The 22,242-nt window shown below is 57.0% G+C and overlaps 9 protein-coding genes across 9 annotated transcripts; 4 read left to right on the top strand and 5 right to left on the bottom strand.

Moving 5' to 3' along the window:
* Positions 1-148: 148 nt before the first annotated feature.
* On the bottom strand, positions 149-1,857 carry MYCTH_2314728 (uncharacterized protein). Its single transcript, XM_003661852.1, has 5 exons — positions 1,733-1,857; positions 1,415-1,550; positions 1,192-1,245; positions 873-1,131; positions 149-798 (listed from the first exon to the last, which is right to left on the bottom strand). Exons 1-5 carry the CDS (start codon positions 1,751-1,753, stop codon positions 660-662), a joined length of 609 nt encoding a protein of 202 aa, XP_003661900.1. The 5' UTR covers positions 1,754-1,857; the 3' UTR covers positions 149-659.
* Positions 1,858-2,498: 641 nt separating this feature from the next.
* Positions 2,499-3,847, bottom strand: MYCTH_2301802 (uncharacterized protein). The gene has a single exon (XM_003661851.1). The coding sequence runs from the start codon at positions 3,572-3,574 to the stop codon at positions 2,552-2,554; it is 1,023 nt and encodes a 340-aa protein (XP_003661899.1). The 5' UTR covers positions 3,575-3,847; the 3' UTR covers positions 2,499-2,551.
* Positions 3,848-5,542: 1,695 nt separating this feature from the next.
* Positions 5,543-7,746, bottom strand: MYCTH_2314727 (uncharacterized protein). The gene is made up of 2 exons (XM_003661850.1): positions 5,929-7,746; positions 5,543-5,846 (listed from the first exon to the last, which is right to left on the bottom strand). The coding sequence occupies exon 1, from the start codon at positions 7,632-7,634 to the stop codon at positions 6,435-6,437; it is 1,200 nt and encodes a 399-aa protein (XP_003661898.1). The 5' UTR covers positions 7,635-7,746; the 3' UTR covers positions 5,543-5,846; positions 5,929-6,434.
* Positions 7,747-9,856: 2,110 nt separating this feature from the next.
* On the top strand, positions 9,857-13,375 carry MYCTH_2314726 (uncharacterized protein). Its single transcript, XM_003661849.1, has 4 exons — positions 9,857-10,787; positions 10,854-11,582; positions 11,642-11,753; positions 11,813-13,375. The coding sequence occupies exons 1-4, from the start codon at positions 9,966-9,968 to the stop codon at positions 12,526-12,528; spliced, it is 2,379 nt and encodes a 792-aa protein (XP_003661897.1). The 5' UTR covers positions 9,857-9,965; the 3' UTR covers positions 12,529-13,375.
* Positions 13,376-13,638: 263 nt separating this feature from the next.
* Positions 13,639-15,036, top strand: MYCTH_2109142 (glycoside hydrolase family 35 protein; the record flags this gene model as incomplete). The annotated part of the gene is made up of 5 exons (XM_003661848.1): positions 13,639-13,668; positions 13,884-14,354; positions 14,405-14,710; positions 14,741-14,941; positions 14,992-15,036. The coding sequence occupies 5 exons, from the start codon at positions 13,639-13,641 to the stop codon at positions 15,034-15,036; spliced, it is 1,053 nt and encodes a 350-aa protein (XP_003661896.1).
* A 361-nt stretch (positions 15,037-15,397) lies between these two features.
* MYCTH_92683 (uncharacterized protein) lies at positions 15,398-16,326 on the top strand (the record flags this gene model as incomplete). The annotated part of the gene is made up of 4 exons (XM_003661847.1): positions 15,398-15,451; positions 15,568-15,711; positions 15,779-16,059; positions 16,110-16,326. 4 exons carry the CDS (start codon positions 15,398-15,400, stop codon positions 16,324-16,326), a joined length of 696 nt encoding a protein of 231 aa, XP_003661895.1.
* Positions 16,327-17,127: 801 nt separating this feature from the next.
* MYCTH_2057386 (uncharacterized protein) lies at positions 17,128-18,711 on the top strand (the record flags this gene model as incomplete). The annotated part of the gene is made up of 1 exon (XM_003661846.1): positions 17,128-18,711. One exon carries the CDS (start codon positions 17,128-17,130, stop codon positions 18,709-18,711), a length of 1,584 nt encoding a protein of 527 aa, XP_003661894.1.
* A 249-nt stretch (positions 18,712-18,960) lies between these two features.
* Positions 18,961-20,211, bottom strand: MYCTH_2301791 (uncharacterized protein). Its single transcript, XM_003661845.1, has 3 exons — positions 19,720-20,211; positions 19,295-19,626; positions 18,961-19,236 (listed from the first exon to the last, which is right to left on the bottom strand). The coding sequence occupies exons 1-3, from the start codon at positions 20,113-20,115 to the stop codon at positions 19,131-19,133; spliced, it is 834 nt and encodes a 277-aa protein (XP_003661893.1). The 5' UTR covers positions 20,116-20,211; the 3' UTR covers positions 18,961-19,130.
* Positions 20,212-20,967: 756 nt separating this feature from the next.
* MYCTH_2048823 (uncharacterized protein) lies at positions 20,968-21,877 on the bottom strand (the record flags this gene model as incomplete). The annotated part of the gene is made up of 4 exons (XM_003661844.1): positions 20,968-21,098; positions 21,174-21,261; positions 21,331-21,457; positions 21,552-21,877. Coding segments are annotated over 4 exons (672 nt in total), but the record flags the coding sequence as incomplete, so codon positions are not given.
* Between the last annotated feature and the right edge of the window lie 365 nt (positions 21,878-22,242).

Raw genomic sequence — 22,242 nt, 5'->3', positions numbered from 1 at the left:
GGCGCATGCTATGTTCCAAGCCTTCATCTCGAATACGATCCTCAAGTTTATCAACCACCAGACACGTCTAGACCCGGAACGTCATCGTACCTAGCGCCAATATCTCCATGACGATCTCATACCGTAAAGGTACGAGGGTCACAAACAGATCAGGTACCGGGTGTATTGTTGTGGCTTCCTTCACAAGCGACACTTTTCAAGCAGTCTCTACACACTTTTTGTCTGGCCACTGCAAAGAACTCGACAAACTCGCCAGATTGTTTCACCAGCCCACCCGGGCTCATCCCTTTTGCATTCACCCTTAACTGGCGCTGGTACAGATTTATGCTCATTTATTCAGCATGAGTGGGGCCCTGACTGAGGCGTTCGGCGGTCATGTCGAGCGGCCTGACTGAACAGCGCCTTCGCCCAACATCATCACGAAGCCTTTCTGCCAGCGCCGGGTATTTCGTTTGTGCTTTCTTCATCCCATGCAACCTCGGTCTCCATTGGTTGATCTCATGTATTTATGAGGTCCCAAGCCTGGGACGCACAGTGAATCAGATAGCCATTGCCTATCCCCACCATCCACGCAAATGAAGTTGATGCCCTGAACCACCGCGCCAATCTAGAGTGAAATCGCATAAAGGACAAGGAGCTGTGCGAACTGGCCACTATCTCTAGTAGCCATAGGCCTGGAGAGCCTCCGCCGTCTTGGGGTCGACCTTCGCCGTCTTCTTCGCCTCGGACAGCTGCCTCGCGGCCAGCTTCTTGCGCTCGTAGTAGGCGGCACCCTTGGCCTTGCGCCTCTCCTCGAGCCTGCCACAACGTCAGCATTCCAGCGCGCCCGGATGCACGACAGCGCAGCTCGAAGTCTCCCATGTTGCACATACCTCTCGACAACATCCTGGTACTTCCAGCCGACCTCGTGGCTGAGACGGCCGACAGTGCAGTACTTGCGACCGGGCTGCAGGCGCAGGACACGGAGGGCCTGAGGAACAACCATCTTCTTCTTCTTGTCGTACGGGGGCGGGACACCCTCGAAGACCTTGAGGCGCTCAAGGGCGGCGGCACCGCGGGCGGTCTTGTGGGGGATCATGCCACGGACGGCCTTGTAGAAGATGCGAGAGGGAGCGCGGAAGTGGAAGGGACCTGTGGACAGTCAGGACTCGAGGATCGCCGAGGCAACCGCTCGTGAGATGCTCGACTCACCGCCGCGGGTGGGGTTGAACCGGGTCGCCTTGCGGAGGTAGGCGTGGTACTTGACTGTGTCCGATTGTTAGCCTCTCGTCCGTGTTTCCGCCGCATTGCATTCCCGTCCCAGTGTCCCAACGAAGAGGGCGTCCAAGTTCCATGTCCCAGTAGTAACCCCCTCTTTGAGCTTGCGGCACGCCAAAGGATCCCATCGAATCGGTGAACAAAGATTGGTACGTACGCTTCGCGCGGAAGAACTCGCCGGAGATGTTCAGAGCCTCGCAGCGGACGACGACAATCTTCTGGCCGCTCAGGAGCTGCTTGGCGACGATGCTGGCCAGGCGGCCAAGCAGGTGGCCCTTGCCATCGATCACGACCTGTTGCAGAGCGTTGTCAGTGCTTCCGCGTTTCCAATTCTTGCAACCTTGCAAGCCGTGCTCCCGCCCAGCCCCCCCGTCGCTACACTTGCTCGTTCCGTGTTTGCATCGCAATCTTGGGGGCGGCCGGCGCTCGCGCAGCTTCGAGGCGGTTCGATTGGGGGAGGACAGGGCGAACGTACCACAGACTCGAACGAAGACATTTTGGCGTGATGACCTGGGCTAAAGAAAAGAAAGAAAAGGTTGATCAGTCACACTCCGGCTGATCGAGTAGCAGCTGGCTGCTTCCTTACCCTTGTGATGGTTGATGGTCGTTCCTCGACTTTTTGTGTGTGCTGAAAATTGGCCTTGGTGCAGTCAAACCGGCGAAGATGCGCTAGTCCGGATCCGGAGCTGGTGGGGTCTGCAAGCGAGTGCTGATTGTGGCCTTAGGCAGGAAGAGATAGGGTTAGACCTACCGCGCCTGAGCGTACCCAAATGCACCAACGGGGTAGGTGGGGCCATTGCTTTCCCCGGACTCACCAGCTGTTTGGCGCCCGGCAAGCGACCCGTCAGCCTTATCAATCTCGGGACGCTCCCCAAGACCCAGTACATCATTATATCTTCAAACTCGCCCAGGAACTGTGAGTCTCTTCTGACGAGGCTGCAGGGGTGCAGCACGACAAGGACGAGTTTATTAAGTGATTATGAAGGAGATGCCAGAATTCTTTATGGGGGAGATTGGACCTTCCGTCAATGTCAAGGACATGAACCAACAAGCCATGACCCTCCTACGGTTGAATGGCGATGATAACACACACAATACGTACAGAACCAAGCCAACCATAGCCCGCTATGCACAGAGAACTCGTGAACGAAACGATTTAAAAGAGATGTGTCAAAACGGTGAGGGTTGAGGGGTTGAGAGTATAGCCTGCTTTGCCGATGGAAGACAAGCGCAAACAATTCGCATGCATGTACGGAGAAGGTGGTGAGCAAACTGTCGCTCCTGCTACAGTTTCTCATGCCGAAGCCTTTGCCTGGTCAAGCTTGCTCAAGATGCCGAGCACCTTCGTTAGCAACGCTCTCCGCACGGCTCTGGCGCCTTCTTCTGAGGTTGCTTCAATCTCATCTGCCTTCATGATGATTTTCTGAAGGACCATCTCAGACAGTTTGCGATGCTCTTCGTCGCGTTTCTTGGGGTCCACGGGAGTTCTTTCAATAAACTCGACGCACTGAGGGAGCCAGGTGGTATCAAACTCGGCGGCTAGGGCGTTCAACTTCTCGGTAGGCCCACCAGGCCTGCAAACGGGGCCTGTGTCGGAAGCGCTGGGTGTGGAAACTGCGGGCCCGGGTGACCGGGTTCGGACTCTCGATGAAGCTCTTCTTCTGCCGTCATCCACCGGTACCTCCAAACCGGCCTGCGACCCGCCAACCCGTTGACTGTGGTCCTCCCACCCGCTTGATCTGCCAATTCTCGGCGAATTGCTCTGCGGAACCTTGTATCGATTTCGCTCATCTTGGCCGACCACGACAACCTCCTCGCTGGTCTCGCTACCACTGCCACGATTCGGTTCTCCGAGGACCAATAGAATCTCGCTGTTGTTCTTGACGCCATAGTCACAAACCGGCATGTCGCCCTTCTTCAAACGCCGGCCTTTGTAGTAGAACTTGACCCGTTTCGCCTGCCGCTCCGATAGGTCCAATATTATCCTTACACGTTCGCGTAGGTCACTGACCAAAAGCTTTCCGTCGCCGATCGAATACGCTGGAAAGTGCTCAGGATACGTGACGCCTTGATGCGTGAGAAGCAGGATGTCGTCTTCCGGGCGCTGTAGGCTGGCGTAGGTCGGGGATGGAGCGGAGTGTGAATACGGGTCGTCGACGTGAGACGAACCCGCGTAAGGCCGAGGAATGTCGAGTCCATGGTCCTCTATTTCGAGTGAGGTGATGTAGCTGTAGTCCTCAGACGTCACATCCGGGACGCCGTCCTGGGAGCTGAAGGGGGAGTCGGCCCAGCGACTTGAGAACCCATAGCGGGGCATGCTTCCCAGTCTCTTGCTACCCCGTCGGCTGCGTGTTGTGACTGCGGGTATCGCACCGAGAAGGAGAATAGCCCCCGCGGTGGTGTAGAGTGTTACCGGAGACAAGCCTATCTTCGATTGGACGTATTGGGTCACAAATGCCAGACGGTTCGCAGCGGGATCCAGATATGACTGAATCGATTCCGGCAGATTCCGTAACGCCAAAGTCAAGTTGCCAGCAATGTTGGCAAATGAGGCACCTGGTGATGCCCAGAAGTCCGAACTGGAAGCCACCTTGGCGACGTTGGCGCGGTCTTAACGACTTATGCCGTCGACCTAATATGAGCAAGCTGAGATGGAGAATCGGACGATCCGGGACAGGTAATATCAGCCTGCTCGTCGCCTGGCACGATGAACGCGGAGGCGGAGCGGGTCGTGAAGCTTGCTGGGCGGATGCATCAGTTGGAGGGAGAAAACCGGCCGGTCTGGACCACGTTCTGAGGCTGATGCCGGCGCCCTTTGAAAGGGAACACAAAAGTCGTGCTGTCCTCGCACCAGTGTTACGCAAATGGAAAGACAACAACGCTGCGTTGTCGATCAACGTCCTCGGCAAAAGAGAGGTCACGTCAAATTGTTGGGTGTGTGGCCCGACCCAGGCGGACACTTTAGGCTTGGGTGGCGGTCTTGCTGGGCGCAGGGCTGCAAGGGTGCCGAACAAAATTTCAATGCGCGAGGAACGAGGTACCTTGTGATGAAACCCCGCCTTGAATGTGGGTCGTAAGTTTGGCCAGCTGCTATTCGTAACTACCCCGCTGCCAAGATTCTGACCAAGTGCATCCGTTGGCGTTGGAGTAGCATGCGGTCCTTTGCTGAATCGCTCTGGCGACGATGCCTGGGCCAGCGGCGGATCGCCGAGACAGGAATGCTCCCAGTTGCTGAGCATTGCTGTCCAATTCGTCGGATAAGATGCCCGTTGAAAGCCTAGGCTATCACCTTCGCAGTAGACTGATTGCTCCAACAAAAGACTCGGTGCCACCACCTCAGTCATGAATTCGCCGCCGGAATTCACGTTTGATCAATTGACGGACCCTGTCGTTTACATACAATACCGAAACTACGGAGTACATATATATACATATGTACAATTTATACTTCTTAAGGAAGCTATCCTTTACTGTGGTGTGGTGTTAAGCGACAGACCGTCCCATTTCAGCCGCCTCATACAAGTCCCATCTATGGAGCCAAACTGAGGCAAAGCTGCAGATCCGACTCGAGACAATGAAGTCATTCATCGTTGAATGCTAGCCTCGCTCGGGTTGAGAAGAGGATAGAGAATGCGAATAGTTTCGTTCCACTCCGCGATCTTTGGACATTATTAACCTACAGAGGTAGTTGCTTACAAGTTCGTGCCTTGCCACAACTCCTGGAAGAGAATCCAAGGCTGACTGCGTACCAAATGCGCCGCTCCCGATCTCAAATTGCACGGGCCAGTTGCGTCATCGGTCCTGAGAGGACTAGTGTATGTACGGATTACGGATTACTATGGTTGCGAGCCAAAGTTTTTTCCCCTAGGAAGGTACCGACCGGGACGACACAGAAAAACTCCCACGCTTCCCAGGCGTTTGTTGCAAAGTACCAGATACACACCTTCAACACATGTACAACATCATCAACCAAAGAGAAAAATAATATATACAAGATAATTTACGATAAATACGTCTCTTATTATATAACGTATATGATTTTTAAAGCAAAATCCTGGTACTGGTATCGTTTTCTGCGCTTTTGTTTCTTAATGTGGTGTTGTAGGCGGGGACCCTTGTTAGTACCCGTCTTGGGGAAGGAACTTACCTATACCAAACAAGGATGCGGGATCTCACATCCAGGGGCTTGGCGCGGGACAAATTTGTTTTCGATTCTTCAGACTTGGAAAGAGTACGGATTACTATGTCTATACTTACCAGTTAAGTTAAACACCTATCTTGCCCCAGAATCACACCTTTTTTTTTTGGCCCCGTTCATTAGTCACCATTAAGTAGACGGTGTCACTCAAAGTGCCGGCTGACAAATCCTACTGACGTTATCCTTCCTGCCGTGCATTCCCGCTGAAACCGCAACGGGGTCTACGATTAAATAGCGGCGCCCTTGCCCCTCACGCTGGTCATTTTCAAACGTCACCCCGCAACAAGTTCCATGTCCTTCATTTTCCGCAGACTATTCGGTACAAGCCCGTCAGGCACCATGGAGGCCGCTCAGAAGAAAGCCCAGCAGCTGATTGACGAGAATGCCGTCAGTACGTACCCCCCTCCCCTCCGGACCAGCAGTGCATCTTCTCCTTACTTTGGGCCCATCCCTCGCCTAACCACCGTATACAGTGGTCTTTAGCAAGTCGTACTGCCCGTACTGCACCAGGACGAAGCAGATCCTCGATGGTTTGAACGCCAAGTACAAAGCGATCGAGCTCAATTTGTTGGACGACGGTGCCGACATCCAGAACGCGCTGTTCAAGTTGACGGGCCAGCGGACCGTTCCCAACATCTTCATCGGCCGCAACCACATCGGCGGCAACTCGGATCTCGAGGAGGTCTCTAGGAACGGCAAGGACGGCAAATCGCTCGAGGAGCTGCTGGAAGACGCCGGTGCGCTCTAAGCGCGGGAACTTACGCCAAGAGAGGGGACGAGACAAAGGATACCCAATCTTCATGCACGCAATAGACGGATAGGCGCATCTAGCGTTGCGCTCCGTTTGTTCGTACCTGTAGAATACGCCTGGATATAGCCTGCCCTATGATACATACATCGAACATGGAATGAATAGAGAGTGCGCGTGTTGCCCGCTCTTCTGCAAAGAGGTATCGTAATCGTATACCGGAGGACAAAGTTATACTTTCGGGTTCAAGACAGGCACAACCTGCGACGCGACAGTGCCGACTGGCCGCTCGACGAACCCCATGATCCCTTCCACGATGTTTTGCCTGGCCGGCTCGCTGGCAACCTTCTTGCCCGCCAGGTAGTTCAGCCACAGCGCCCTCGACAGCCGCTCATCCTCGACGACCCCAATCAGCTGCCGCCCGGCCGGCCGGCCTTCCTTCTTGTTCGCGCCGCCGTCGTAGGCGATGCTCAGCCTCCCCGTCTCGTCGCGGACGAGGAGGAGCTCCTTTCGCTTGGGGGCGCTGCCGCGGTTGAAGACGGCGCGGAACTGGCGCATCGCCTCGCCAAACGACTCGTCGGCCATGGTCTGGGGCCCGGCCCGCGCCTGGACGGCGCGCACGAACCCGTCGCGCAGGTGGTGGAAGTCGGTGTCGCGCACGGGCACGATGCGGAAGGCCGACCGCGCCGGCACGCCCGCGGCCAACAGCTCGTCCCAGGTCCGCTCGCCCTCGGCCGGGTCCAGCAGCGCGGCACGGAGCTGCTCGCGCTCGCCCGGCACGAGCGTGGTGGCGATCGGGTTGATCCGCTTGGTGAGGGCGTTCTGAAGGGCCGCGATGTCGGCCGTCGCGACGTAGTAGCCGACGACGTAGACTTGCAGGCCGACGAAGGTTACCGTCCGCAGGCCGAGGCCGACGAGGGTGTATTCGGTCGTGCCGGAAGGGGTAGTGATGGTTGGCGTGGCGGTAGCGTCTGGCGAGGGTGAGGTTATTGGGGTCGTGAAGGCTGGGAGGTCGAGCGTGCGCGGGAACATCGGGACCGTGCTGTTGCCAGTTGGGACCATCTCACGGCCCTCCTCGTCGTGAATCACTATTTTGCGGTCTGCCGCGTTGGCACCGGCGAGAGGGTCCGTCGAGGGGAGGTCGGCATCAAGCTTATGTTCCCGCTCGATCGCGAGCTTGAGCTTGTAGGCCGTGTAGATGGTGGAGAGGACGCCGGCGATGGCTCCCGACCAGAGGAAGATGCGCCGCTGACGGTGCCATTCCTCCGCTTCTTTCGCCAGCCGCTGGATGTCGAGGTTTTCGACGGCCCGGCTCGACCGCCTCCTGTCGTTTCTGCGGGAGAAGATACTCCGGCGGGGAACCACAACTTGCAATGGCCTGATGGGCGCGGGAGTGCCGGCGAATCGGCGCAACGCAGGCGGTCGGAACATGATGGTGATGTCTCCCCTCCCCCCCAAATAAACGCAACGCCTGATCCCCGAGAAATATTTTGCACTGTTTCCTTAGCTGTCGTCTCTCTCCAAAACGGAAGGTGATGCGTTGGTGCAGATCAGACGTCCCGGGTAAATGTGGAATCGCGTCGATGGGTGAGGTCCCCACGGTCCGAAGTTGGAGCGGTTCATTTTTGGTCTGGCCGTTTCCCAGGTCGGCGCTAAAATCTTGGCCTATGAGGTCATGCCGGTCCCTCACCAAACCACCCCACGACGCACTACTTTGTACGGAACTAGCGTAGGGTAATTACGGATTACGGAAGTAGTCTGGGAGTGCACACGGAACTCTTCAGCTTCCATGTGACATCCGCAGGCTTGACGATAAGCTGTACTTTATTACGTATCCTGCATTGTAGAGTCAAGTCCGTACTTGCACACTAAGAAATCCTTTGTTTTGTCCTGCCCCTTTGCGTAGCGAATTGTCTTCAATATTCTCCGGGCATAACTTGTACCAGGTACGAGACTTCCACTTCCTGGTCATCTTCGCATGTTGCAATCATCTACACTAGGATGCGTGTCAGTTGCGGGCTCGAGGCAGACTTCCGTGCGCTTGGGCCCCAGGTTCTGGCGTAGATTGCGTGTATGTACATACATACATCCGTACACTTATCCGTACTGCGTACACACGTGTATCAAGGACCAGATAAACTCTTGCGGAGGACTATGCTCAAGAAAAAGGAATCTTCACCTTTCGCGTCCACAAACCCACTCAATCACCAAATCTGAGATACCCGAGGTTAACCGTACCTACATACACCTACGTTAACGCTCGTCCTGGAGACCGCTTCTCTGCCCTTGTGAGGTGGGCGCCACTGGGCAACGAGTGATGTCAGCCGAGCCATATTACATGGATGGAACGACCCGCAGCTCTCCTCCAAGGTACCCTGCTGAGCATGTATGTATGTACCTGATGTACCTGACTGAGTGTATGGAAGACCGAGTGCACCTAGTAAGATCTGTATTACCTGATGCATAATGTAAACAATATGCCGGATGCTTGTTGACTGCCGACCCGGGTCACTCGCCGCCAAACTGGGCGGCCTCAGCCCAAACGGCTCACTCCTGGTAGGGCCACGCTGCATTTCCCGTCCGTGCATGGATTCCATGCACAGTTGTCCAGTTGTCCGTACTTGTATGTATTCGTATTCCGTACATGGATCGCTTTCTTGTGCCTTTGTCCCTGTGCAGTGACGTTCGGTACCTTAGGTAGCCGCAATATGGCCTTAAAGCGCTGAGCAGTCCACGGGACCGTACCATGCATCATGTTTTGGATTCGTAGGGATATTGGTGACGACTCAGCTCGGCGTTTCGAACCACCGATCGCCGGCTTTCGTTGATGAACGACTCTTGAGGCACTGGTGACGAAGTTGTCGAGGGAATGCATGCTGTGTATGTGATGACAGATGCGTGTCGCATATCCTCGCGATTCGCGTAACCAAGACTTGATGAAAGCGTGCGGCGAAAGTATTGCACTTGTGTACTAATTACATATACCGAGTCCCCGGTCCTTCCCGCAGTGCCAAACAAGCATCTCACCACCTCGACCGCAAACCTGAACAAAGCAACAACTGGTCACCGCCTTCCATTTCTCGAGTGTGACCATCCGAGGTTGCTAAAGTGACCCACTCGCGCTTTCCACCTTTCCGCACTACATAGGTGCACTGTTGGCCACCTGTGCTTGCCAAGTTTTGGGTAGGTCCGCCGCAACGCACAAGAGGACCTTTGCTTTTCGGCAGGGGCACTGTAAAACCGTAGCAGTTGGGCGTACGGAGTAGTCCTTGCAGGAAGCCCAGATTCTCCTTGAGTTGACTGCGGGGACCGCTCATGGAAGACAACCCACACTTTTGCCTACAACACTTGCCATCCTACCTCAGACTTCTCGTCATTTTTCACGATCCCCTTTCTCTAGTCCTCAGCAATAGCCATCGACGCTGTCACCGAAATCCGCGATTCCATCAGGCGACCATCCTGGGCCTGCTTTCTTGTGTGACGCTGCGCCAAGCGCTAGCCTGGACCGTCCAGTTGACTAACTAACGCCAAGGCTATTTTGGGACAGGGCCACCCTCTCGCTCACTCACTGCAGCCTTGGGCCCCTGCTGCTCCTTCACAATTGACGACCCGAGTCCAACAGCCCGCACAGCCACTCCACACATCCCACCTCAACCACCGCCATCGATCACCGCACCTCATCGACCTTTCACCTTTCCTCCCTCGACGATCGTCACAGTCCGCCTGCTGCGCTGCGGGGACTGGCCTGGTCAAACAGCGACCATGAGACAACGCGCGTCTCTCGATATTCTTGCCGATGATCCGGGCGCGCCGGCCGTGCTCGACCATGCCGAACCCAAGATTGCTACCGGCCGGCGACCAAAGCGAGACTCGCGCACGAGCTCCTCGAGCAGCTCGCCCGCCCCTCCCGACCATGAAGAGTCCGATTTTTTCCTCGCTGGAAACGACTCCCAGTCGTCTCTTGGGGTGCCCAACTTTCAGGACATGCAGGTCACCGACGACGAGTGTCTTCCGCCCGTCCACCGATTGCCGAACGAGATCCTGATCGCCATCTTCGCGAAGCTCAGCAGCTCATCAGACCTGTTACATGTCATGCTGACGTGCAAGAGATGGGCCCGCAATGCGGTTGATATCCTCTGGCACCGCCCTTCGTGCTCGACCTGGGAGAAGCATCAGATCATTTGCCAGACGTTGAGCCTCGAGAATCCCTACTTCTCCTACCGCGACTTCGTCAGGCGTCTAAACTTGGCCGCTCTTGCAGACAAGGTCAACGATGGCAGTGTACAGCCTCTAGCCGAGTGTACCCGGGTTGAACGTCTCACCTTGACGGGTTGCAGCAACCTGACGGACTCGGGGATCATCGCCCTCGTCAAGAACAACAAGCATCTCTACTCCCTCGACGTTTCATTAAGCGCGACAACAAACACTGGTGGTCCTGTTTTCCGCGACCACATCACAGAAGCCTCGATCGATGCCATCACCGAGAACTGTCCGCGTCTGCAAGGCCTCAACATTTCTGGCTGCCAGAGGGTTTCCAATGAGAGCCTGGTCCGGCTTGCCCAACGCTGCAAGTACCTCAAGCGGGTATGCGACGCCGTTGTTTTCCTCGTGGGTTGGAGAAGGCAGATGTTTGCTAACGCTCCGCCGCAGCTCAAGTTGAATGATTGCACTCAGCTCCAGGATAGCGCGGTCCTCGCGTTCGCCGAGAACTGCCCCAACATACTCGAGATTGACCTTCAGCAGTGCCGGTTCATCGGCAACGAACCGATTACCGCGCTCTTCACCAAGGGCCACGCGCTGCGTGAGCTCCGCCTCGCCAATTGCGAGCTGATAGACGACTCGGCCTTCCTTTCGCTTCCGTCGAACAGAAAGTATGAGCATCTCCGCATTCTCGATCTGAGCTCCAGCATGGGGATTACCGACCGAGCCATCGAGAAGATCATCGAGGTCGCACCACGACTTCGAAACCTTGTGCTGCAGAAGTGCCGCAACCTGACGGACGCTGCGGTATACGCCATTTCCCGTCTCGAGAGGAATCTGCATTTCCTCCACTTGGGTCACTGTAACCAGATCACGGACGATGGTGTTAAGCGGCTCGTTTCGATGTGCACCAGGATCAGATACATCGATCTTGGTTGTTGCACTAATCTTACCGACGACTCGGTCACCAGGCTTGCCAACCTCCCCAAGCTGAAGCGGATCGGCCTTGTCAAGTGTGCGAATATCACAGACGCCAGTGTCATTGCCCTAGCGAACGCGAACCGGCGGCCTAGGATGCGCAGGGATGCGCATGGGAATCTGATACCGGGAGAGTACAGCAGCAGTCAAAGCTGCCTGGAGAGAGTTCACCTGAGTTACTGCACCAACCTGACGCAGACGGTGAGAACCCCAATCCCAGTCGAAGCCAGCACCGGTCCATTCCTAACCTAATGTCTCAGAGCATCATCCGACTCCTGAACTCTTGCCCTCGCTTGACTCACCTTAGCTTGACCGGGGTCCAGGCGTTCCTGAGAGAGGACTTGGAACGGTACTCCCGCCCTGCGCCACCTGGTGAGTTCGCTTTCCTAACCCCGTTTCACTCGAGCCGGGTTGCTTACATGATATCCCAGAATTTACGGATCACCAGCGGTCCGTCTTTTGTGTCTTCTCGGGGCAAGGTGTCGTCGGTCTGCGGAAGCATTTCAACCGATTCATCGCCGCGGCAGAGGAGTCGCGGCGCGCCAACCGGGCTGTGATTCAAGCAGACGCCCCGATATTCCCTCCCGCACCTCAGGGTGTGCTCATTGACGTTTCCGTTCCAGTTGATGACGGAGACCCTGATGGATTGGATGACGATGACGTTCCCGAAGACGGGTCCGAGATGGTTGTCGACACACAGTCATTGCTCGGCCATCACAACATCGGGCATGGTCACCACCCCATGGCGGCGGGGGCCATCCCCGTCGTCCCTCCTCCGATACCAACCATGGCGCAAGCCCTTCCACTGGGGGGTTCGACTGTTCCAGCTGCCAACGTTGAGGAGCAAGCGACGACGTTTCCAACACCGGGCGTTCATCCGCCGCCCGACACCACTGCTCCTGGATCCTCTTCCCCTTCCGGGCCGGGGGAGGTTGGTGGTGCTGACGAGGATGATGTGGTCCAGGAGGCTGCCAACGCGGCTGGACAAGGCTCGACAACGATTGGCATGGACGCACATGGTTCCGGGGGGTCTATGCGCGTTTCTGTGATCGTTCCGGTTGATACTTCGATCCAACCTGAGCCGAACGCGCAACCCGGCCCTGGTCAGGAGGTTCAGGGTGCTGGTGGGCTTTATGGGAGTACATGAGAAGCATCACGTCCAGCATGCGGTGACAACTGGATATGGGGTGTGTAATCTTCGCTCCGAGCAGTGGGAAGAGGCACGCGGAAATATGGATACCCGGAGACATCTGGAATGACTTTACGCTTTCTCTCTTTCTCTCGTTTTCTTACTTTTCCTTCTTCTCCCTTTCCTTGTTTCTCTGGCTTGTTCATTATAGAGCGGCCTTCTTTTCGGTTTGACTCTCAGTTACGGTTCAGCGTATAGGTTGGGTTCTCGGTCTACTACTATGCCTGGTTTAGTACTGATGATGGAGGACCGGAATGACGCATCTTGAGGTAGCAGAAGCCTATCCTGTTATTCCCTCAGTGTTCCCCCTTCGCGCAGCGAAATTGAGGACTAGTCGCTGGTCAATTGCCCTGTTTTCCTCTGGGGTTTTCTTTGTTGGGTCTTATAAGTCGCATCGCATTCAAGGGCTAAGCCGGGTTATGACAGGATCGGCGTTAATACGAGACACGTTTGGGTTTTTTTTTTTTTTTTTTTTCATAGGGACTTACAGATGACAGATATGAGTTATGCCCGGAACAGACAGGTAATATGGGGGGAAGACTGTTGTTTTTTGGGTTGCGAAGACAGGCGAGAGAAGGACTACGGCCGTGGCGAAACGGTTTGATCTCCGGATGCCGCTCTATAGAGTGACTTGCCCTCAAACCTACGATATGCACACGATACTCTCACATTGCATCCCTTGCCGATAGGAATCGGCTCGCTTCGTGGTCTGTAGTCCAGACAAGAGGGATAAGTTAATCAGAACATGAACTGGGTGCCGTTCGAATCACTTCCCCACTCTCTTTCCGCGACCAGACTGGCACAAAAGTGCCTGGTGCAGTATCGAGGTCGCGATTTGACATGTAAGGTAATTATACACCGCAATCCGAGAAGCACAAAGAAAAACAGCGATTGTACGATCCAGACATGGGTGTGATGAGAGAGCCTCGTGTTCCCGCTTTCCGGAACAACAGCCAGGCACGCGGCGATCAACAGTAGTGGATGTTACAGTACCCCTCTCTCCGGTCATCTCTAGAGATTTTGTCCACCGCCAAATCTCATTGGCGCGCTATGTGTGATGAACCGAACATGTCCCTGGGGTGTCGGCAAGTTGGCGTAGTAAACTGGATTCCTGAACAATGTAGCGAGGTATTCCCGCCAATGATCGCCCATGAATCGCTTCTTGCCCCTGGAATGAGGCGATCCGAACCAGGGAGCCGAGCTCGATGCCTGTTCTCTCTTTCTGTCTCCGAGTTGTACGAGGCGGGTGGCATTGACGGCGCGCAGCCAGATAATTAATTGCCGCAGCTAATAATAATTAATTCGTGCGAAAGCTCGCCGTGCGACTGTTCTGCCGCCTCTACGGCCCAGGGGGCTTGTCGGCCTGGATAGCCTCGTTTACCCTGCTCTCGCTCCTTTCTTCACGGTTTGGATCCTGCGCGGTCGCATCCTCGTCTGGCTCGAGTCCAATTCTCGACAATGGGCTCCAGCACGAGATCCAATGGGACCGTCACAGCATCGTCATCGGGGGCGACCGCCTGTTCTTGTTTGGAGGAGAGATGCATCCCTTCCGACTGCCGGTTCCCGAGCTGTGGGAGGGCATTCTGCAGAAGATCAAGGCCATGGGACTGAGAATGGTGTCCATCTACATACACTGGGGCTTCCATGCGCCGGCTCCGGGCAAGGCCGTGCGGGAGGGCGAGAACGTGCTGCTCGTGGTACACGACGACACGGGCCACGACCAGCTGAACGCGGCGGTCAACCCCCGCAGGGCGCTCAACGCCACGCTGCTGGGGGGTGGTGCCGTCTCCGAGGGAGGGGGGGAGGGGGAGGCACTGGGTTCTCCGCGTGGAAGGTCGCCGGCACGGCGGGCGGGTCGGCAGCCCCGGACCGGGCCGGGCTGGACCGGGTGCGGACGCGCTATAACGAGGGCGGGCTGGCGGCGGAGCGGCTGGGCTGGCACCTGCGCGGGTTCAACGACTCGGCCTGGGAGACGGCCGAGGGCCCGTGGTTGGGTTCGAGGGCCCCGGCGTGCGCTTCTACCGCGGGTGGTTGCCGCTGGACGTGCCGCGGGGGATCGACCTGTCCCTCGCGTTCCGCTTTAAAGCCGGCCGAGGAGGACGTCGAGAGGGGGACGCTGGAGTACACGGTGCTCCTCTTCGTCAACGGCTGGCAGTACGGGAGGTATTAGCCCTCCATCGCGTCCGAGGATACCTTCCCCGTCCCGCCCGGGGTGCTGGACTACAGCGGCGACAATCTGATCGGCTTGGCCGTCTGGTCGCTGCAGGAGGAGGGAGCGCGGGTTGATGTCGACGTTGTGGTCGGGTATGTGGCGGACTCGTCGCTAGACGTGAAATTCGACGGCAGCTATCTGCGGCCGGGATGGGATCCGGTGAGGCTCGAGCAATTATACATGAAGGGAGTTTCAATGGTTGTAATTAGAGGAGGCTTTCCTCGTGTGACGGCGTACCAGTCATTGTCTCCTGAGGCACGGGAATTGTTTTTTTAACTTTCTTTGGCAATTTGAGAAAAAAAATGTGCGTGGCCATTTAAATGCTTTGAGAAACCGGAGGCGGAAGGAGCAAACAGATCGAAAGGCCGTTCTTGCAGCTAATTAATCATTAATTACCAAATCATTCGAGAATGGAGAGGTAAAAAAACGCGAAGCAGAAAAAAAAAAATGTGTGAATCATTTCTGCTCAGTCGTTTAAAGCCCCTCTCCCCTTGGCTCTTTCAATCATGCCTTGGATCTTTGGGCTGTGTTCTGAGGCGCGATCCGCTCAACACCTTCCGATGACCTTCGGCAATATTGGTGTTCTTCACGACATTATCATAGCCGCCCACAACCATGGCTTGCTCCGCATTTGTCTTCTCTCTCTCTTCTGTAGCGGCATCATTGCAAGTGAGTACCTTTGCTCAAACAAGTTCAGCTCCCGGCATTTGCTCGCTTGCAGACCTGACCTCAGGAGGCCGCATTCGCCGCAAACATATCTGTCAGAATACCTACGGCCTACTTAGGTGCAATTGCTAGAAGCAGCAATTGCGGCGTCGCTTTTGCAGTTTCGCAATATTAGCTCAAGCGCTGTACCTAACCTCATCCGCTGGGAAGGCCCCGTCTTCCCCGCCGAGCCACACTGTACCCTATACGTTAAGGACGTCGACGTAAGGCTTCTTCGGTTATGGAATTAAACCTCGTCACGGGCTGGGTTGTTGACGGCTCTTTCCCCAGGATTTCTGGAACAAGATCCTTGAAACAAACAGCAACTGGGTCGCCGAGATGCCCGATCCGGATGAGACAATGAAGCATTTCGGCGCCAGAACTTGCGGCGCCGATAGCGGCTTAGCCACCGGCAACTCAGACGAGGTCACGAGTCTTCCGACCCAGCTGCGCGCTCTCAACGGACACTGGACCCTCGGGGCCAAGATGTGCCACCGCATCGGTTGCCGTGAGAACACGGGTCTATACTGGTGCAATGTGATCTCTCCCTGCTTACACAGTGCCTTGGGAAGGTAAGGATGGACGCCTGTGTGTATGCTGATCTTGGTTTCGTTGGGAATAGGACAACGCCTGGGGCGTTCGAGTTTCTGCCAAGTCCCTCTAGCTCCATGGCTCCCATATCCGGGACATGTGCTGCCACGGAAGCGACGGCTGTCTCTATTCGGGCGACCCCATGTCCGGCGTCGAAGCCTTCCCTGACAGCGACCGCGAGGCTGCACACACCCGCATCTTGGCGGGATATGATCACTGCTCCGATCCCGCAAATGTCGACCCTTTGATTTACCGCTTTCCGGGGAAGCTAGGGTCCTGCCGCGCTTAGTAGCAGAAGGCGAGTAAGAGCTGACAACAGATTAATGAAATGTTTTGTGCCGCTGGATCCGTTTCTTCGGCCTTTGTTGTTGCAGTGGCGTTCTTTCCTCTTCGTTTTCTTTCCCGGTCTCGTTTGTTGACTTTCTGCTCGGCTGTGCCAATGTGCCTGCTGTCGACCTCTTTAGCTTAATTGCCATCCCGACTTAAGCGTTGGTCCTCTTTGCATGTAGTCACACGGCATGCGATCTCTAGTGAAGGACTGCCTTGAAGGATTGACAACGACAGGGACAGCCGGCCCGCTGTTTGGATACTTCAGAGAAAGTCGTGTGTGGCGATAAGAGACAGCGGCAACATATTCGATTTCCGACATTCTTTCAAATCTGATTCCGGATTTGCCTCTTCCTCTTCAACTTAAACCAAGAGCCGTCGGCGAAGGACCGACGTTGCATAGGCATACGTGCGGAGTCGCATGGTCTGCAACATTGTCCCGGAGATTGGCCAATCATCGTAACAAGGTTGGCTAATTGGGGTAATAGTAACAAATCTTGTGAGGGGGAACCCGGCAGATGAAGTCAATAATCGGCTAAGATTTCGCGTCTTGGTGGTAACACCCTTATTATGCACCAAGGCCACGTCTTAGAGAAAAGCGAGAGGAAGAGATAGTTGTCTAATTACCGATAACATGATATCCGAGAAACCTCCTCTTTCTTCTCCGCCACACACATACACCAACAAAAACAAAAAACAGCAACCCCCAATAATACAGTACGATGGCCGAGTCTGCCGTCAGCAAGCGCCGCATCCTCACCGAGAGGCGGGTCGTGTTTATCTGCTTTCTCGTCGCGCTCGGCCAGTTTCAGTACGGCTACGACTCGGCCGCCGTCGCCGGCTTCCAGAGCATGCCGGGCTTTCTCGCCGTCTACGGCTACGCCGACCCGGCCAACCCCATCGGTTTCAACATCCACACAGACGTCCAGCGGCTGATCCAGTCGCTCATGAACGTCGGCGGCTTCCTCGCCGCCGTCGCCATCTACGCGGCCCACACCCGGGTCTCGAGGAGGGCCGGGCTGTGGGCGGGCTGCGCTTTCGCGTTCGTGTCCATCTCGCTGCAGCTGGGGCTGCGCAGCCTGGCCGGCCTGTATGCGGGGCGGCTGCTGCTGGGCGTGTCCAACGGGCTGCTGGTGCCCTACTGCGTCACGTACATGGCCGAGTCGGCGCCGTCGCTGCTCAGGGGCCCCGTCGTGGGTATGAGCACCTTCCAGACGTCGCTCGGCGCCCTGCTCGGGATCCTCGTCGACAACTACTGCCAGCCCCACGGCGGCGCCGTCTCGTGGATGATCCCGCTCGCCGTCATGTACGCCGTGCCCGCCTTCCTGACCGTCCTGCTGCTATTCCTCCCGGACACGCCCCGCTTCTACGTCGCGCAGGGCCGGGACGAGCAGGCGATGAGGGCCATCCGCAGGCTGAGGGGCATCCGGGACGAGTCGCGCCTCCGCGCCGAGGTGGAGGACATCCGGAGCGCCTACCTGATGGAGCGGGAGATCCACGCGGGAGTGCACCTGAGCGACATGTTCAAGGGCCCGGACCTCCGCCGCACGCTGCTCAGCTACGGGGCCAACGTGGCCGGCATCGCGACGGGCGTCACCTTCATGTCCGGCTTCTCGGTCTACCTGTTCGTGCAGGCGCGCGTGGGCTCGCCGTTCGACTGGGTCATGATATCCCTCGCGATCGCGCTGACCGGAAACATGCTGGCGTTCCCGGCGATGCGCTGCTTTGGGCGGCGCGAGCTGCTGGTGGTCGCCTCGCTCGTCTCGTCGGCCGTGATGTTCGGCATGGCCGTCGTCTACACCGTCTCGGGCGGGCACTCGCCGGGCGCGAGCAAGGCGCTCGTCGCGCTCAGCATCGTCTACACGTGGGTGTACGGCATCGGCCAGGGCCCGGTCCTGTGGGCGCTCGGGACCGAGATCCCCTCGCAACGGCTGCGCTCGCAGACGGTCGGCACCGCGTCGGGCCTAAACTTTGTCGCCGCCTGGCTGGTGTCCTTCTTCACGCCCTACTTCGTTAACCCCGACCGGCTGGGGTGGGGCCCAAAGTACGGGTACATCTGGGGTGGAAGCAATCTCGTCGTCGCCCTGTGGGCGTTCTTCTTCGTTCCCGAGACCAAGGGCAGAAGTCTGGAGCAGCTGGATGAGCTCTTCGAGAAGGGAGCGGCCGCTAGGAAGTTTTCTTCATTCACTCTGGAGCGGCAACTGGTCGACGACTATTCCGGGGAGACGGGTCGGAAGAGGAACGACGGCATCAAGGACGAGGAAGTTGGCGTCGTTCAGTTGCTGGAAAATCAAGAGAAGAGGTGAGACAGCAGCATAAAAGAGGACTGATAGTTACCGTTTTTAACTCCGTGGCTTGCGTTTTTCTTTCCCAGTGTGTTCTATAAACAAAACGACTGATCCAGAAAGGTCGGTCAAAGTGTGTTGCTGTAATTGCTGTAACAAGTCAAAACTGTTGCGTGGTCGGTTTCACAGGTGGTGCAGCTGCGGTCCAGCTCTGTTGGTGATGTTCCTGGGTGGAGAGAGTGTGTGTTTGCCTCGGGCCATGAATAGGTTTCCGGAAGGGAGTTGATCCGGTGCTGGAATCAAAGCTGTCGACAGAGAGTGACCTCGTTCATGTTATACTTATACCATATAATAATGCCCTGACTGTAATAGCACACAGAACACACAGATCATGGGCCGTCACCTCTACACGCCGAGGCTGCTGTTCCGCAATTCCCCACCTACTCCGTCCAATGCTCATAGTCACTGAAGTATTGATCGTGGATCCTCCTCGCGTATTCCATAACGACGGGGAAGCTGCGGATGATTTCCTTTGTGGTCGGTGCCCTACGCCGCCGTCAGCAATCAACGCTCCCTTAACTTGCCGATCTTTGGACAAACATACTGCTTGCAGCTCAGGGACGCGACGACAAACCCAAACACAGCGGCATCCGCCTCGGTAGGGGCAGCGCCGCCCAGCGCCCAGAAGGGGCCGTACCTGCCGGCCTCTCGCGCCTTGTTACGCGACTCGAGCAGCATCGCATTGACGCTCTCCCAGACCTCCAGCCGCAGCGCCTGGGCCTCGTCGGCAGTGAAGCGGAGCACGCCCTGGCCGTGCAACGTGTTCTTGACGTTGCGGTACGCGAGCAGGCCGACGACGAACCGCACCGGGAAGGGCATGAAACCTAGCACGCTGTCTCGCATCGCGTAGTAGTTGTCGATCCAGCGCTCGCGCACCTGCCGTCCGTCAACACCGGCTTCCTCTCCGACATGGCACAGCAAAAAAAAGTCGCGCAAAAAAGTCCGAGTTGGATGGAGTGATGAACGAACCTGGTAAAAGTACAGCTTGTCCTCCAGCAGCGCCCGCAGCGCCAAGTCACGGGCCCTCTCGGCCGGCGTCAGCGCCGCGTTCAGGTCCGGCAGGTAGCCCTCCTCGATGAGCCTGCGTGCGATGAGCGTCGAGTCGGCTAGCTGCTCTGGCCCTGAGCCGGTCGTGTTGTTATCGTTCTCGCCGCCGCCGCCCGAGCCGCCCTCCCTGTCGAAATCGAGGTAGGGGAGCTTGCCGCGGGGCGCCTTGAAGATGGAGCCCGTCTCGACGCGGTACGGTAGGCCGCCAATACGCAGACGCGCCTCGAGTTTGTTGACGAAGGGCGAAGGGGTATAGCGGCCCCGGGAAGGGAACCCGCGGTAGAGGGTGAGCGAAGGGGTTGGCTTGGAATTCGCCATCCTTGCTTGCTGTCGTCGATGGTACTGTAATTATTATATGATGATTTTTTTTTGTTGCTATCGGCCTTTTCTTATGGGTGATGGCCTCTGTGTGCGTTTGCAGTTGAAAGGAGGGTCGCCCCTCGAGTCTTAAAATTTAAGAAAGTGACGGCTCAGTCCAGGGAACGCCCTTCAACCATGGTGAAGGTCGACATTACCGAGGGTGACTTCGTTGCAAGCGCGCCAGTTTGCACCTAGTAGTAGAGCTATGCAGCCACGCGGCATGGGTGGCATCATTCTTCCAGGCAGCAGCGGGTCTTGGCAGGGAGCTGAGAGACGGGACGGCAAGGGCGGGTCACACCGATGTGCAAGGCTATTAGGCTGCCAGCGCCCTCTGTGGTGCCGTTGCCGCCCCCAAAATGCTGCGAGAATCCTTCTCAGCACTGAACCCCGGCACTTGCACCCAGCTCCCCATCCTTTGGTTCTGGAACGGCGGATACAATCCACCAAGTAAGCGAAGGCTTGTTTCCTTTAGCGCCGTACGATACTCGCCGAAGTGACTCATTGTCCGCTTCCCGCTGGTAACTCGCTCGCAGCCGGCTGTTGGCCGAACCACGCCTGCTGCTGCTGCTGGTGCTGGTACTGTGGATGCAGCAGTTGTTGCTCGTTCCCATACTGCCCATGACCCGGAGTCGCACTGTGTTGCACAGGCAGCTCGTACCAGTCATGCCAGGCCTGGGGAAGCTCCGAATGTTCGCCGCCGGCGCTCGGAAGCTCCGACACGTACTTGTAAGTTCCGTGGTCCATATATTGAGACGGCGGCGCGCCGGTGGGGGGTGTTTCTTGCCACACGGGTGGTGCTGCAGGCCCCTCCTTTTTCCTTCGGTTCCGGATAAACAGAACAATCGCCAGTATGCCCAGGAGTACGCCCCCCAGCGCCGCGCCGACGGCGATCCCGGCTGTTGCGCCCGTCGACAACCCGCTTCCTCCCCCCGACTGACCACCTTGGCCAGAAACCGTCGGGAGGGAATTGAATGAAGCGGAGTTGGTGTCGGTCGACTTCGGACCATCCTGGGTACTCGACGCCGATGTGGGCGGTCGGGCTGTTGAGGTTACAAGGTCTGACGACTGGAAATTCAGCTGGAACATGGGCGCCAAAAAGACCACCTCCTGCGTATATGTCTGCGCGGCAATCTCGTTCGACCCGTCGTCCGTTATGGTTGTCGGGACGTCCACGAATGCCGGAAAGGTAGCCTGGGCGAGATCAGCCAGCTGCGATCCGGAACAGAAGCCGGTGGCAACTCTCAGCCCCGTCTCGACGGCGATGCAAGTGTTGCCGTTCTTGTTGGTGCACTTGAACCCCCTATGCCAGCCGGGTCAGCCACTGCTTTCTAAGGCCGGTCATGGCTCTGCCGCCGGGGGAGGGGGGAAGGGGGAGGGGAGGAAACATGACATACTCGGGACAGCACCCAACTGCCGTCTCTCCCGGGATCAAGGTGAACTCAATCTCCCACTCTGGTCTCCCGCCGTACTCGGCCGTGCAAGCGGTCGTGTAGCCGGATGGGCATACCAGGCCGGGAGAGTAGAAGCCCCATCCGACAAAAGGGTGCTGGGGCGGCTCGTTCGCCTTGACGGCCGGAGGCCAGCACGTGGTGTGATCCTCGGGCTGGCCCGACACGCATTGCTGACCTCTGAAGCCCTCGTTGCAGGTTGCGCAGTTCCGCACATGGACGGTGCAGCTATCTGGCATGGACCAGGCCGTCGTTAGCGGCCCAAGCAGCGTGCCGGGTCTACCTGTGAATTCGAGCGCCATTGCGCGTTCGAGAGGTCGGTGATTCTCGAGAACACGCAGCGTATTCCGTGATGCTTGGTCGTCCCTCCGTTGCGCGCTTATGTGTGAAAGGGACCGAGGCCTTGACAACCGTTGGGGGGCGGGCCTGCTTCCTTCTTCAACGAAAGTACATTTCCGCCCATTGGCAAATTCCGCGCGGATGCACCCAAGCGGCGTAGTCCACGGCAAACCAAAGTTTGGATGCGACTCGGCTCCCCCAATCATCCCTCTTGCCTGGTCTGCAGCTGGCGAGAAGGAAATTAGCTGTCAGCGGGATGCCTGGCACTCCTGCCCCCAACTTGGACCCTGATCAGGGA

The sequence above is a fragment of the Thermothelomyces thermophilus genome, chromosome 2 (assembly GCF_000226095.1).
Source record: "Thermothelomyces thermophilus ATCC 42464 chromosome 2, complete sequence".
NCBI classification, from domain to species: Eukaryota; Fungi; Ascomycota; class Sordariomycetes; order Sordariales; family Chaetomiaceae; genus Thermothelomyces; species Thermothelomyces thermophilus.
This window is presented reverse-complemented; position numbering and strand designations above follow the sequence as displayed.